Genomic DNA, 15,949 nt, shown 5'->3' on the forward strand with positions numbered 1-15,949 from the left:
TAAAAGCTAAATGAGAATATGACATAAAATAGTGCAAGGGGGGGAATTGTGAAATGTGCTGTAAAACCCAAAGAAGAGCTAAATAAACGCTCAGTAAAGCTGGTACTCTTGGTTCTGAGTGCGTTTGTTACTGTGAACGTCATTACGATTTAAAACACATTTTACAAGTAAAACTTAGAGTTAAAAGTGTTTCTCTGATTCTTCTCTTTCTGTTTAGCCACTTCTGTTTGGTTCCTTGATAAAAACTTGTCCATCAGGTTGCTTTTTCCATGAAACATCATTCACACTCGTGTTACTCAGCAGCTGCTTGATCTGAGGAACAGAAGAGAAAATTAACAAATCAAAAGCAAAGATTAAAAGTGCAATAACAGGTTTTGTTGCTTTTTTTTTAATGAGAACATTGACAATGACAAAGATTTGTCTGCATTGGGTACTATTACTTTTAATACTTTTACTTTTATTTTTCTGATTATATTATACTTTTAAGTAACATTTCTCATGCAAGATTTTTACTTTCTATTTTCATTATTTTTTTAATTATTATTTTAGGATGCCTTTTGACATCAGGCGAGGGACAACCAATGAAAACTAGCTCCCCAGCTAACTCGGTTGCATTTACATTTTTTTTTTTTTTTTTTTAATGTGGATTAATGTACATTGTCCCTTATTAAATAAATAAATTACAAAATTACAAATTACTTGTGACATTTCACTTACTTGCTTCAGTAGGTCATCTGGCACTGTAGGGTCATTTAGATCCAGGTCTTCTGAGCTGAGTCTTATCTTAATTAAGCTCATAACGGGACCTGATATTAAAAAAAATAACACACACAAATACACAAACAAACACACATTTCAATAAATTCATCATGACAGCTCAACAAGGATAAACTCAGCTGTTGCTCTCAGCTGACTGTTCACTAAATCAGTGGTTTCCAATTGGTCCACACAGCTCCAGATTTTGTCCTAAGTTTAGTTCAAGGTCCACAAAAGAAAAATGACCATATATTCAGTTTTATTTCACAAAATGAATACAACAACTCGGCTTGGAACACGATGGAATAAAATATTTGCGAAAAATAAAATTAAATGACGTAAAACTTATTGAATAAACAGCACTGCAACCAAAAAAATGCATATTGTTGCTTCAAGATGAGTGACATAAAATCACTGCCACGGCGCATTAGGTTGATAAAACAAATCAAACTAATAACAGGGCAAGAAAATAGTAGGAAATGACACTTCAAAATAAAGGTCCTGTGCCAGAAATTTAAAAAAGTGTGTTGTTACAAAACTTGCTGTCCTTTCAGAGTGGACCCGCGACCAGCGGTGGAATGTGATAATGTAATGTAATGTAATAAAGTACATTTACTCAAGCACTGTACGAATTTGAGGTACTTACATGAGTGCTTTCTTTTTATGCCAATTTATACTTTTACTCCACTACTCAGAGGGAGATATTGTACTTTTTACCTCACTTAATGTATCTGATGGCTTGAGTTACTCTATAGATTAATATTTTTGCATACAAAAACATAAGGAGTTTATAAAATAGGATATTTGTTATAAATTAAACAGCTCACACAACTATAACTATTTTGATGACAGTCTCTTTTTTAAAATGTGATTTTGAATTTTGGGGTAGGTTTTTTTCATCTTTTTTTAAAAAAGCTTAGCCTTTTAACATCAGACAAGGGACTATTGATGAAAACTAGCTCCCCAGCTAACTCATTTACATTTAAATTTATCTAAATGTGCATTAACGTACCTTGTATTTTCTTAGATAAATAAATTGCAAAATTACAAATGATTTGCAACAGAGTGTTTTACCAAGGCGGTATTAGTACTTTTACTTAAGTAAAGGATCTGAATATTTCTTCCAACAGCTGGGAACCACTGTGCTTAAACTTGATTGAAGATTTTAGTAAAACAAAGCAGAAAAGGTGTCAAGGTAAAAAGTTACTCACCGTAACAGAGGAACGGATGTGCTTCATTACATGGCTGCTCTGTCCATCGATCAGACTCATGTTTTACCACAACAACACAGTCTTCTCCTGTAGTGCTAATAGTAGGTTGTTTGCCCGCTTTCCAGTATCTAAACGAAGAGTAAGTGCGGTCAGACCACACCATTGGGTCTCTGTAGACACCGAGCCACACCCTGAGGTCACCTGCTACCTCCCGGATGAACTGGTTTTCCATCTCGTTCCTCATACTGGCCAGGTCTGTGTGATTAGTCCTGCAGTAGTCTCGAGCACTAATCCAAGCCATCTTATTTGCAGTAAGAAGATACTGTTCACGACCATCTTTCTTTTCTAAAAATAAAAAGTAAATACATTAATCACAGTGTTTTTGTTGCTAAGCTGAAGTGTGAAAATGAATGACTCACCGTCAAAGCAAACTGAGTATCTCTTGTTGTAACAGAAACTTGTATACAGTTTCCCCTCTAGGAAATATCCACAGTTGTCAGTTGGTGTTTCGCCCCAAATCAAATAGTTTCGTTCTCCTTCCTTGTAGAAATGTTTGTCTGCCAGGGACCAGTGCCACTCCTGAGTTTCCCCTTGCTGTAGTCCGATCCACACCTTACTGTATTCCTCCCCAATAGCCGTCAGAGCTGCTCCCATCTCACCCATGTCATCTATGGTGGCCAGGTCGACATAGCTCTCTCTGCAGAAGCTCTGGGCTTCATACCAGCTTTTTGGAGTATTGACTAAGACGTATTGACGAACACATGAGGACGGAGGAAATAGTCCTGTTGGGGGAAATGGGAATGAATTAATGAATATTTGGCAATTATGAAAAACTGTAAGTGATAAAATGCTAAACTACAATGGAGGATTAGGGCCATGTTAAATCTTAATAGTGAAATGAATCGTTTTGTGGGGGTTTTAACGTTCACAAAAAATCTCCATTGATTTACAGACATTACTTTTCCAATGCGAGTCAATAGAAAAGGGGTTGGGGGCTTGGTTTTGTCATCATCTTGTTTTTTTTTTTTTGGCGCCAGAAGTGACCATATTGCACTTACTGAGGTTTGGATTGGAGAAGCTGAGGGCACTGTCATTCACAGCAGCCCGCTCTTGAATAAATATTACTTTAAGCCTTTTTTAAGCGTAAATGGGTGAGTTAGCCGATATAAAAAAAATCTGAGCATCAAACACTTAGTTTCCTGCATTCTGGCAATTTTTTTATGCACCAATTTGTGGTGGGAAGGTCTTTAATTTCTCAAAATAAATGTCCTCTGCTACTTTCAGGCTTTCACCTCCCCGTATCCAGTCCTGATACATGGTCAAAGGGACATACATGAGTGGTCCCTGGTATATTCTTTATTTTGTAAGGGTCCTTCCTTGGCTGAAAAAAGGATCAAGAACCTCTGATATACAATGAAAGGAAAGCAGTTAATAAGAAGTTGCGTTGAAACTGATGTGAACAGATTCTATCATGAGTTTTCAGTCTTGGAAATTCATTTTCCAAACCTAAAAAAAACACTGACCTGAGAGAAGCAGAAGTAGATGTACAATGCTTTCCATTGCCTTAATGAAGATCAGAAAAACTGTCGGAGAAAAGAAAAACAGTTTCATTCTTCATTCTGCAGAAAACACATCACAGCATATCAGTCGTCTATTTCTATCTCGGCAACATTTACAAATAGTGATCAAAAGACTGTTTTCGACAAGCTTTCCTACAAATATTCTTAAATTGTGTTTCCTGATGCGTGCTGTTAAAAGTTTCTTAAACCTCGGCTGTCTGAGTCACTGAAGACGATGTTAAAAGGGACCTTGCATATTTAAATATTTGTAAGTCATCCTTTATATTAGAAATACATGCATCAAAAATCAAACTGTTGTGCATGACACCGGTTCTCTTAAACTCATCCTAATGAATTTATGAAGTTCCTATAAGTTTTATGAAATGCAGGTCATTTACTATGAATGTCACTTGCATTATATTATGCTTAACGCGTTATGTTAACCCCTGATATTTTGATATACCACATGTTAATATGAGAGGAATATAGTGCAGACTTACCTCATGTTTGGCGAATCCTTATCTGTTTCGGGTACGTTTGCTCTATCTTTCTCAGCCCTTTTTGCGTCACAACGAATTTATTCAAATCTTTTCCACAGAACATAAGCATTTGTTTATCAATTTGGCTGAATTCAAATGTCAGACCTCAATACATCTACGGGAAGTCTGCAGGGATGTTGTGTAACTTAAAATTAATAAACAATCAGTCCACTCATGGAGGCTATATGGCATAATATTTATTTTTGATGGCATTAATTATTTTATTTGATACGACTCATTAACATGAAAAAATATAAAAGAAACCACAGGAAGAGCAAGAGGAAGGAGTTTGTTTACACAGTGTATCTTAGAGTTATTGTAGGATTAAACAAAAGGGCACAATCTTGCCAAAATGTATGTCATATGCATGAGCACAGCCAAAATTATCAAAAAATGAAGAAGGAAAAGCGCATAAAATGAGTAATGAAAACATTTTTGGAAGGTTAAAGTCTACACTTGTTTTAGCTCCATTCTCATCATTTTACACATGCATAAATAATAAATGTAAATTATTTTTGCATATTTAATAGGAGGTAGGAGATAGGAGTTTTTTTCTGCATCTTTACATACACTTAACCCTTGAAAGTCAGTTGCTGTTTTTGTTCTTCTCTTTTGGGGAATTTCAGCCAGTCTCTTTGATAAAAACTCTTCCATCAGACTGTTTTCTCCATTGTAGTTGAAGGTCATCACTGATATTTTTACTCAGCTCCAGCCTCATCTGGAAAACAGAACTCTTATACTTAATTGTGCCTGGTAAATTACGGTTTTATATATTTGAACAAACTGCATCTAAATATAAAGATCTGTAAGACTCACCAGCTCCAAGATGTGGTCTTGTATTGCAGGTTCATTGACATCCAACACTGAGTCCTTTAGGCTGATCTTCACTTTAAAGAACCTCACATTGGGCCCTTGATGGGGAGAAACACACGCACGCACACACACACACACACACACACACACACACACACACACACACACACACACACACACACACACACACACACACAATTCGGTTATTATGATTTCATGTCCATTCACCATCATTTTCATAATGAAACTAACCAGGGATGGACTGAACAGTTTGCAGCTTTGACGCTTCATTCATTATGCTGACATTTACATTACAAATCAACATTAAAATGCTGCACTGCTTACTTTTTTTGCATTCATTCTTTTATACTCTCGTATTTCTGCACAACCAAATCGCTAGAGAAAATTTTTTTGCATTGCACATTTCTGCAAACCACAAGTATGTTACATTTCTCATTATTTTGTAGAGGATATGTTTCTCAACAACACTGTGGTTTAGGTGTTGTCAGGTTTTGGGCAGAAAATTTGCATATTTCTCCACCATGTTACATATTCCATATATACGAGCGGAAGAGATAGACTTTTCACTCAGAGGTTAAACTGTAACTTCGGTTACATTGCAAAAAAAAACCAAAACATGTTTTGGCCTAAAATATTCTGGTTTTGTCACAGACATACAAAGCTTCATTTGAAAACTTTAATGGAACTAGACTAGACTTAAATTACCGTCTCATGGTTGTTTGCCTCAGCGAACCAGTAAAGTTGCACTTACAGTTTAGCAAGTGAACATTTGTGCCAAATTTGAAGAAATTCCCTCAAGATTCTTGATACTGTATATTGTGTTCACAAGAATGAGACAAACGAGGTCCCAGTGACCTTGACCTTTGACTGTTTAACCACCAAAATCTAATCAGTACATTTTTGAGTCCAGGTGGACGTTTGTGCCAAATTAGAAAAAAATTCTTGAGAGCTGTTCTTGAGATATTACGTTCACAATAACGGGACAGACAAGCTCACAGTGACCTTAACCTATGATCAGCATAATCAGTTCATCTTTGGGTCTTAGTGGACGTTTTTGCCAAATTTGAGGAAATTCCTTTAAGGCATTTTTGAAAGTGGGATGGACGGACAGCTCGAAAACACAATGCCTCTGACCACAGTTGTCATCGGTGTGAAGACATGAAAAAAAAAGACATTCAGTACAGCCCAAAAACTAACAGACACCGATTCCACAGTATAAAAAAGTTGTCGGCCAAAACAACAGAAACGAACTAAATAAGAAACGTTACTCACCGCAGTTACAGATGAACGGGTGTTTTTCTGTACACCGCCGCTCCCCCCATCGACCAAATTCACTCCTCAACAGAACGCCACAGCTTACGACAGACTTAGTGTAAACGCTCAGAGAAGCCTTCCAGTATCTCAGTGAGGAGTAAGTTCGGTCCGACCACTCCCAGTGGTCTCTGTAGAGGCCAACCCACACCGGCTGGTTACCGGCTACTTGCTGGAGGATCTGATACTCGGCATCGTTCCTCACGCTGGTCAGGTCTGTGTAGAATTGTCTGCAATAGTCTCGAGCAACGGTCCAACTCATTCTTACTGTGGTGAGAAAGTACTGATCTCTACCTTGTTCTTTGCCTAAAAGAAGAAAGTTTTATTGTTTTATTGATCCTGGACAAAGAGCTGGCCCTGACCCTCCTGGGGCCCTAAGCAAAGTACTGATAAGGGGCCCTCCTGCCTCACCTGAGAGCTAAGTAGAGCTTTGCCATTGCTGCACAATCACAACTAACAACATCGAGCTTCAACTAAAATCCTCCCTCCTTTCAAACAATATGCTCCACCTGATGGAATTAAAAAAACCTATGAAAGAGCACGGGGTGTAAACAAGCAATAATTATTGAATAGAATATTTTCTATCATACCAGTAATTTTATCAGCTGCATCCATTAAAATGGTCTCAACAAATTTCCTGTGATAAATTTTCAAACATTAAAATACTTTTTACTTTAGGCTTGAATTAATATTTTATGGTTACTTAAGTATTTTAGCGTTTTAACAATGATGAAACAAAATCAACTGCATTTATGTGATGCACTGTAGTTAAGTACAAGTTTGAGGAACTTTACTTAAGTATTTCTATTTAACCCAACTTACCTTTTACTTCACTACATTGTTTAACAGCTTTACGAGTTACTTTTAAGATTATAATTATATTATTATTTATCCACTATTAATTTTCATACATTTTTTAAAGCTAAACAAAATATTAAAACATGTGCTTGGATTAGCTAATAAACATATTGTCACAAAATGAAATTGCACTTAAGTCTTGCACTGCTCGTTTTTTAAATTCAACCACTGTTTTAATTTTTTTTGTGTTGGATTTTTTTGCTATTTTTTTTCTTTGTTTTGCTCTTTGATTTTTCGTTTGTGTTTGTGCTTATAAAACAGTTTTTTGCGTATTTTTGTGATTCTAAGTGTAAAACACTTTGTAAGTGCTATATAAAAAAAACTTTATAACTTTATTGTTGTTTGTTGTGTTTATTGTTGTGTGTGTGTGTGTGTGTGTGTGCGCTTGTGTGTGACGTCAGAGTAAAGTGAATGACTCACCATCAAAGCAAATTGAATATCGCAGGGTTGGGCAGCTAGCTGAATACAGCTTCCCGTTTTTGTAAAACACACAGTTGTCGTCTGTTTTCCACCCCCAAATAAAATAGTTTCGTTCTCCTTCCTTGTAGAAATGTTTGTCCGCCAGAGACCAGTGCCACCTCTTAAATGGCACCTTCTGAAGTCCGATCCAAGCTGCATCATAGTGTTTGTCCTCCACAGCTGTAAGAGCTGTTTCCATCTCTCCCATGTCGTGTATGGTGGCCAGGTCAAAACATTTCTCTCTGCAGAAGCTCTGGGCCTCATACCAGGTTTTTGCCATTCTGACTAAGATGTATTGACGCTGGGGCACACATGAGGACAGAGGACAAAGCCCTGTGGGAGAGACCCCATGGAGACACTTGTCAACTGATAAATATGTGCTGTAACGAAAACCTACAATTTCGGCCGAGGGACACAGTGAAAACATTATTCTCTTAGTCTGACAAATACTGTAAAACTTCAATTAAACGTCCAGTCCCTTTTACAAGCCGGGTGTGGCGTCGCATTTAGACAAATAAAGCCATGTGTCAATTAGAGGCTCGGCCCGGTTACCGTTCAGTTCATTTTTGTAAGTTCTTTGGATGTATAAACCTGTGTTAGTTGCTGCCTGCTCGAGATAATGTTAGTTTGCTGCTTAGATCACGCATACAAATATATGTTTAAATTTAATTAGTATGGACATGCTAGATATTATGTTAGCTTGGTACGATTCTCCATAATTTAATTATTAAGTTAATTTTACTGATACCATGGGCACCAAAAAACATGGTATTATCGGCATATCAAACAAGAAACATGCGAAAAAAATAAAAATATAAATAAATTTGTAGATGTAGAGGACTATTTTTTTAAAAGCGAAGGAAAAATGTCCAGTAAACTATATTCACAATTATTAATTAAAATTTATTTTACAAATTATTATATTTTTAAACATTTATTTTCAGGTTGTTTCCCAAATTTTATTTATTTTTTGTTTTTTGGCAAGTTTTCATGTAGTTTTTGGAGGAAAAAAAAGCCAGTTTGCCTTGGTTTCAAAGGGTTAAATAAATATTTCGATTGTATTTCCCATTTGTGCTGAACAACAGTTTTGTGTTAAAGGAATCAAAAGCTCGTCCCATATAGACACCTGTCCCAAAAAGCCTGTTGAGTTCAATGATTCTAACAAATAATAGCTCAAGCTATTAATTTTCTAAAAAGATTTCCAGTAAATATGATGTCGATGAACAGCACTGACCGTAAAGAAGAAGTACGAGATGTATGATCCCGTCCATATCTGTAGTGATGAGGGGGATAAAAATGGATTTTAATTGTTATACTTAAAAAAAAACGTCAATAATTCTTTAAATATTCCCAGTAAGATCCTAAACAGACGACTCGAAAATAGGGAGAAAACAGATTCTTTCTATCAATTCCACTTTCTGCTGTTTTCTCCCCCAATTTACTTTCCCCTGACACTAAAATAATCTTTTCTTCTTACATCTTACTCGACCCAGAGGATTTGTCCCTAAATCTTGTTGGTGTCGATACAAAACAACTGTTTCAGATTTTTGCAAGGACAGATGATGGACAAAATAAATATTGTCAAAAAGGTTATTAACAAACTTCCTCACGCTGATAAAATTAACACAAAAAAACACAGACAAGAATTTAATCTTGACAATGAATCATATGCTGGAAAACAGACTTACCTAATGTGGATTAGTTTGCTTGATGAGCTCCAAATGGTGAAAACTGATGAAGAACTCACTAGAAGGAAAAGAACAAAAAAAAGTTTAGTTCTGTCTTTGGATTTTTTGTGCTCCTTTTTGCTTTCTCGCTACACTCCTCTCTTATTCAAAGTTATTTAAAATGTCTGACCTTCATTCTTCAGTCATCACAGTTTAAAAGACTCGAGTCTTCCTCATCGCTTCAGAGCAATCACAGGGTGTGGTGTCACGGCTTGCTATTGAATTAGAATCTGTTTTTGCTAATCTTGCAAATGTTTGTTTGTATTCAAAAAAAAGACTGTGGGTCAAGAAATGCAAACTTTGTTCAAATCCATTTGAAAGGCAAATTAAAGATGGATCAACTTCCTCCAACTGCATAAACTCAGAAACCCAGCAAACATGCTGAATACTGTCTAAAAGCAGCTTCTCCCAACATCTGAGTCGGCCTTTTATGGTAAAAGTAGTGATGTTAAGATGATAAATTTGCATTTCTGTGAAATAAAAAGGATGAATATTGACTGTTGTTGCTACCAAAAGAAATTATATCAGTTACATTTTTTTACCATTTCTGAGACATTTTCAAAGTACTGTAATGGTAAATATTTGTTGAAATAATGCTAGAGCTGGCGAGATTAATAATTCCATGGTCACAAACTGATGTGTGTTGGTATGCTAAAATATTGCAACTATTATGACAGTAAATGTAACTTTGATTTTGTTTTCTCCTGGTTTACCATTACCATAAACAGCCATCTGAAGCATTTTTTAGAGAACTGTATTTAAAAAACTATGGGCTCTGTTAAAAACAAAAGAAAAAAACCCAAAACAAACAAACAAACAAAAAGAAATCACTGATTTTTGTTATTATAGCCCAAATGACAGATTCCATTGTTATTTTCATTGTGAGGACATTAAGGAGCTAAAAACTGGACATTATAAACTGAAATGATGGTTCCCTTAATGACCTCATAAACAAGTATTGATAAATTGATTTGTATTTTTTGGGACCCTAAAGGAAACCTTGATCGACATTAGTTATCTTGTGCTGCATTCAGATGCTTTCCAGCAGCTATCTGACACTTTAAAACCTGAGAAAATTGATTTTATTTATTTCAATAACATGGACCCACTTGGCAAAAGTTTCAGCACTTTTTCTTTTTTGTGTTTGTGTTTTATTGTTTTTCTTGCTAACTTTTGGGCCATGTCTTGTTAAGCTTCTTGTTGCATTCTCATCATGTTTTTAAAAAAAATTAAACCATTTTGCTCAGTTAAACTTAATTTGGGTTGGTTAAAACTCCAGTAACCTCTCTGTTCTCAGCATTATCATTTACAGTTTGATGATAATCAAATAAAATGTTTGGGAAAAATAAAATAAAATATATATTTTAAAATAAAAATAAAATTAATAATAATCTAATTACATTGTTATCTACGATGAAACAGCTGAAGTAAAAGAGAGCAAATCCTGATCCATTTCCACAGTCTTTTATTCATTTTCAGGTTTGTGTCGGTCACCTTCCAGCTACACACTCAGTTCTCTGGTTTTCTGAAGTTAAGATTTTTTGGGTCTGGTCACAGTTTCAGTTTGCGGAGAACCTCCTTGGTCAGCTTTTTACTGTAACGGTTGATCTTCCAGTGTCCAGGACTCCATCCCAGCAGGAAACGATGAAAATCTGTCCACGCAAACGCAAACATCTCCCTCCACTCTGTCTCCAGAGCAGCAAAGTCCACGTCTTTGCTCACAGCTTCCTTTAATTCAGTGAAGTAAAAATCCAGCAGGTCTGGTACTCTCTTTTCACACTCCCTCTCCTCCATGCAGCTTCCTAAAAAATACACAACGTCTTTCATCCCACAGCCTCCGCCGACATACTGGAAGTCTACGGCCGCCACATCCCATCCGCTCTGGGAGAAACAGAAGTTGGCTAGCTTGGCGTCTCCATGGACGACGGTCTTGAAGCGACATTCGTTGAGCGTCCTGTCGATGTCGCCGGCTGCTGCTTTAAGCTCGACGTCGTCCATGACCTCCAGCTCGTCCGGTCGGGTCTCCAGGTGCCAGTAGGTGCCGACAGGCCACAGGCCGCCTGGTGCCACGCCCAGGAAGAGAGCGTGAAAGTGAGCGAGCCAGCTGAGGCACGCCTTTATTTCTCTGTCCTTCACACTGGTCCTACAGAGAAACAACATTTTTATTAGGGCTTTAAAATAATACATTTTTCAATCGTGTTTTTTATTCCATTATTTTGCATAAAGAAACAGTTATGAAGTCCATATTGACAAAGTAATTCTTACCAGATTGTTTTGATTATGAATCAAATAAAAGCAAAAAACTGCATGGAACGAACATAAAGAGGGCAAGTCTGTAAAGGTGAGACCTCTGGGTACCCACAGAACCCATTTTCATCTGCATACCAAGAGGTCAGAGGTCAATGGACCCCTGTGAAATGGCCCATCAGCAAAATTTAACCTAGGAGCATTATTTACCCCCCGATCATATCAGTATCATAACTGTGGCTTTAAAACTCAGCCCAGTACCACCTCTAAAAGACAGGAAATGTCTGCCAGCGATTGACGTGATTTGAAAAATAAAAACGTGTGGCATCGCGATTACTGTGTTTACGCTGACAGCCATAATTTTTATTTATCCAGCATGAAAGTGCTTTATTCTCTCATCATGTATCACTTGTCTTCATGCCTAAAAAAACACAAAAAGATGCAAAAAAAACATGCAAAGTGATGACAGAGACACAAAATGACCACAAAGAGATCCAAAAGATTATAAAGAGACAAAAAGACCAAAAAGAGACACAAAACAACAACAACAAAGAGACACAAAGTGACGATATAAAGACTTAATAGACCACAAAAAGACATAAAACCACCATAGAAAGACTAAAAAGGTTACAAAGAGACAAAAAGACGACAAAGAAACACAAAACAAACATAAAGAGACTCAAAATCACCACCCCAAGAACGATGGCGAGTCTTTTACACGTCTGTGCTCGAGAGACAGCAAGCTCAATTTGCGGCAGCGGCACCTAACTGTGGCACCTCGTGTGGCACCCCCAGATGCTGCAGCTAGGTGCCGCTAGCAGTCGCAGCAGTCGCAGCAGATGCCACTGGTTGCCGAGACGTGCCGGGAGGTGCCAGGAGGTGCCGGGAGGTGCCAGTGCTTGTGCCACTGCACCTCCCGGCACCTCCGCCAAACTGCGGCACAAGCACTGGCACCTCGCGGCACCTCCTGGCAAGCAGTGGCACAAGCACTGTCACCTCCCGGCACCTCCGCCAAACCGCGGCACACGCACTGGCACCTCCCGGCACCTCCCGGCACCTCCGCCAAACCGCGGCACACGCACTGGCACCTTGCGGCACCTCCGCCAAACCGCGGCACACGCACTGGCACCTCGCGGCACCACCTGGCAAGCAGTGGCACAAGCACTGGCACCTCCCGGCACATCTCGGCAACCAGTGGCATCTGCTGCGACTGCTAGCAGCACCTAGCTGCGACATCTGGGGGTGCCACACGAGGTGCCACAGTTAGGTGCCGCTGCCGCAAATTGAGCCAGCCCCTGCTGCTGTGCTCAGGGACACTCCATTATGATCCGTTCATGTCTTAAGACCATTTTGTTGCAGATAACATTTACAAATATGATTGCACACATAAGTAAAAGAATAAAGTTATGAAATGGTCAAAATATCAAAAAATCTGAGATGAAAATTTTGTTTTCTTTCTGACTTGTCAAAAATCTTGTAGGTGGGACGTAATGCACAGGGAGATTTTTGCAATCATAAATCTTTACCAGAAATACAAAAAAAAAAAAAAACATAAATTTTTTCAAGCAAATGAAGAATGTAAGTGCATCATTTTCATTTTTGAATTTCTCCATTCCTTTGATGCACTAAACTTTGCAAAGCTACAGACAACCCATTATTTCGTACATTATGTGTGATCACACCTTCTCAGATCATAACCAGCCACGTCCAGATCCTCCAGCACGATCAGCATCTCGTCTCCATGGGAACAAGCAGCCAGGCAGGCGGGGATCCGACAGCTCTGATTGGTGGAGTAGTTCTGGTACCAGTGTGTCTCCACCTGGTAGGATCTCACTTTACGTGCGTGCGAGCGGTCCGTGTTCCAGCCTCCAGGGTGCTCGGCCTCCGCTGGAAACTTGACGTGTTTGACGACCACAGACGGCCGGTCGCAGCCCTCCAGGTGCAGCCGGACGATCTCCCCGTAACCGCTCCACAGCGTCTGGATGTTTGCACCGACACGCAGGGACGAAGCACCGCACGCCTGCAGGATGAGATCCTGGTGCTCCGGTTTCATCTCCAGTCAGAGCTGAACCAGCTGAAAGAGGAAAAACGATGTTTAAACATCTTTTATCAGCCAGTGGTGGAATGCAACTATGTACATTTACTCAAGTGCAAATTGAAGGTACTTTGACTTTACTACATCGCACTACGATGCACATATGAGGGGCAAAACACTAAGACTTTTCATACACATTTCCCAAAACACGACAACATTTAAGAAATGCCAAATCCTTTTAAGAAATGTTGTAGTGTTTTAGGAAATGTTTAGTTTTGGAAAATGTTTGCTTTGGGAAATGTTATTTGTTTTTTTATGTTTTGTTTCGGGTAATGTTTGGTTTCGGGATTATTTTTTAAATTTTTGGAATATTGTTCGCCAATAAGCTTTTTGTCTCAAATGTCGTTTGTATGATGAAAATGCACAAATTAAATTCATCTGTACTCACCACATCTGACTCATACCCTCAGGTAATGAAGAACAAACAAAAAGAAATGATCGGTTATCGGTATCTTTTGGGCCACGAGAAGCTGGAAATGATCAGTATCGGTTGAAATAATCATTATCTTGCATCACTGCTAAATACCCTCATAAACACAAAGCTGAAAACAGGCTTTTTTTCCCTTGTGGAAATCATGAAAAGTTGGGCTTTTGGACATGATCTTATGAAGGTCTTACAGACTATGATACACTGCTGATTAAACTACCCAACAGTATATAAAGGAGTTCAAATGAGCACAACTTTAAAGAGCAGGGAAATGCAACATACACAATAATACAGCTGTAATATTAATAAAAACATTAAATATAGTAGTAAAACACTGACAGGGAACACAGTACTGCAGTGAGTACTTTTGCTCCTCACACAGCCCACATTTTGCAGATAATACTTGGTTTTGAATTCAGGACTGTGGAATATTTTTACAGTCTAGTTAGTACTTTTGCTTCAGTAAAAGATGGGAATACTTCTCTCACTACTGGCAGCAGCAACAGTGTTAAATCTTCTTTAGGCCTGCACACATCTGGCATATAGATCATCTTGTTATCGCTTGTTTTGGTCTTTTATTTTGTAGTGTGTCATTTACCTTATTCACAAATGATCAAGCTTGCGTATCCAGACAGCAAAAGCAGGCCAAGATTATATACAAAGTGAGTAAAACTGTTTAAAATATGCCAAAAACACGGCAGAAACAGGATTCACATGCTTTATTTTACCCTCAGCTTCATGTCAGAATACAGGAAGTATTCTCTGCAGAAGTAGCCTCTGTTTGGTGCTTAAAGCTGCAGACATGAAATAAAGTAAACTGAATAAACATCACTGCTGCCTGCTGGACAGGAGGAGTACAACAGCAACAATTATTCCCTCTGATTGTGGCTCTGATCATTTTTGATAAGGTGATACTGAAACTACTGGAACTGAGTTATTTTGGTTCAGTCTGCTGATTTGACTCGTTTATTAACAAAGTCAACGGTGGGACCTGATATCGATATTTCCATTAAGAATGATGTCCATCGATCTGCTTAGAAATCATAAAAAAAAACCACATTCCTACAACTTAAGAACTTAACTAAGTGTCAAATAATTACTACATTTTTGGACACAGTAGCTGGTGCTAAATAATGCAGCTTATATTTTAATGGGGAGATATTTTGACAAGGCAATATTGTATCAGCACATGAGTGCCAATTATCAACTTTTATTACATAAAGGAGTAATAATTGCAAATTAAATTTTTGGTAGCCTAAAATAATAAAATTGATTGCTTTTTCAGCCAAATACCTACATTTTGTTGCAAAAAAAAAAAAGATTAAAGTAAGATTAACAGATATTTTATGTCATTCAATAAAACAGATGTTGATAAAGGTTTCTTTGGGGAAATAATTTGCAGTTGAAAAAAGATAGTAACACATATATGTTACATCAAAACTCAAATAATGCAAAATGTTTAAAATTGCTGTGATATTGTTTCTTGACTTAAGTAGTGATAATAAATAGGCTATATGATAATAATGTATTTAATAGGGGGATGTTCGTTTCTTTTTTTATTTAGAGTTTTTGGACGTTTTTTGTTCTTGAGCAGAATGAGAAGTTGACAAAAAGAGCTTAACTGGCAACTATTTTGATGGGCCATTTTCTTTTCTTTTCTTTTTTTTTTAATAATTTTGAGGTATTGGGAGTTATTCTTTATATTCTAAATAATTTTGTGTGTCTGTATTTTTTATAATTCTGAGTTTTGGGGTGTTTATTATTTGTATTTTTTAAATAGTTTTCAGTTTTGAGGGTGTTTTTATGTTTTTACAGATTATGAAGTCATTCACATAAATAAAAAAACTTATATTTTTACATAAATTTGAGTTTTTGATGTGGGTTTTTTTCTATTTTACTTTTAATTATTTTAGGGTTTGATGTGTT

General features: G+C 37.4%; 2 protein-coding genes across 2 annotated transcripts; both read right to left on the reverse strand.

Moving 5' to 3' along the window:
- On the reverse strand, positions 1-9,273 carry LOC121945680 (secretory phospholipase A2 receptor-like). The gene is made up of 9 exons (XM_042489979.1): positions 9,216-9,273; positions 8,762-8,800; positions 7,489-7,860; positions 6,267-6,516; positions 3,491-3,579; positions 2,387-2,749; positions 1,968-2,312; positions 718-806; positions 1-312 (listed from the first exon to the last, which is right to left on the reverse strand). The coding sequence occupies exons 2-9, from the start codon at positions 8,796-8,798 to the stop codon at positions 214-216; spliced, it is 1,644 nt and encodes a 547-aa protein (XP_042345913.1). The 5' UTR covers positions 8,799-8,800; positions 9,216-9,273; the 3' UTR covers positions 1-213.
- Positions 9,274-10,702: 1,429 nt separating this feature from the next.
- Positions 10,703-14,758, reverse strand: pkdc (protein kinase-like domain containing). The gene is made up of 3 exons (XM_042490258.1): positions 14,622-14,758; positions 13,184-13,575; positions 10,703-11,397 (listed from the first exon to the last, which is right to left on the reverse strand). The coding sequence occupies exons 2-3, from the start codon at positions 13,552-13,554 to the stop codon at positions 10,806-10,808; spliced, it is 963 nt and encodes a 320-aa protein (XP_042346192.1). The 5' UTR covers positions 13,555-13,575; positions 14,622-14,758; the 3' UTR covers positions 10,703-10,805.
- Between the last annotated feature and the right edge of the window lie 1,191 nt (positions 14,759-15,949).

The sequence above is a fragment of the Plectropomus leopardus genome, chromosome 7 (assembly GCF_008729295.1).
Source record: "Plectropomus leopardus isolate mb chromosome 7, YSFRI_Pleo_2.0, whole genome shotgun sequence".
In the NCBI taxonomy this organism is placed as follows: Eukaryota; Metazoa; Chordata; class Actinopteri; order Perciformes; family Serranidae; genus Plectropomus; species Plectropomus leopardus.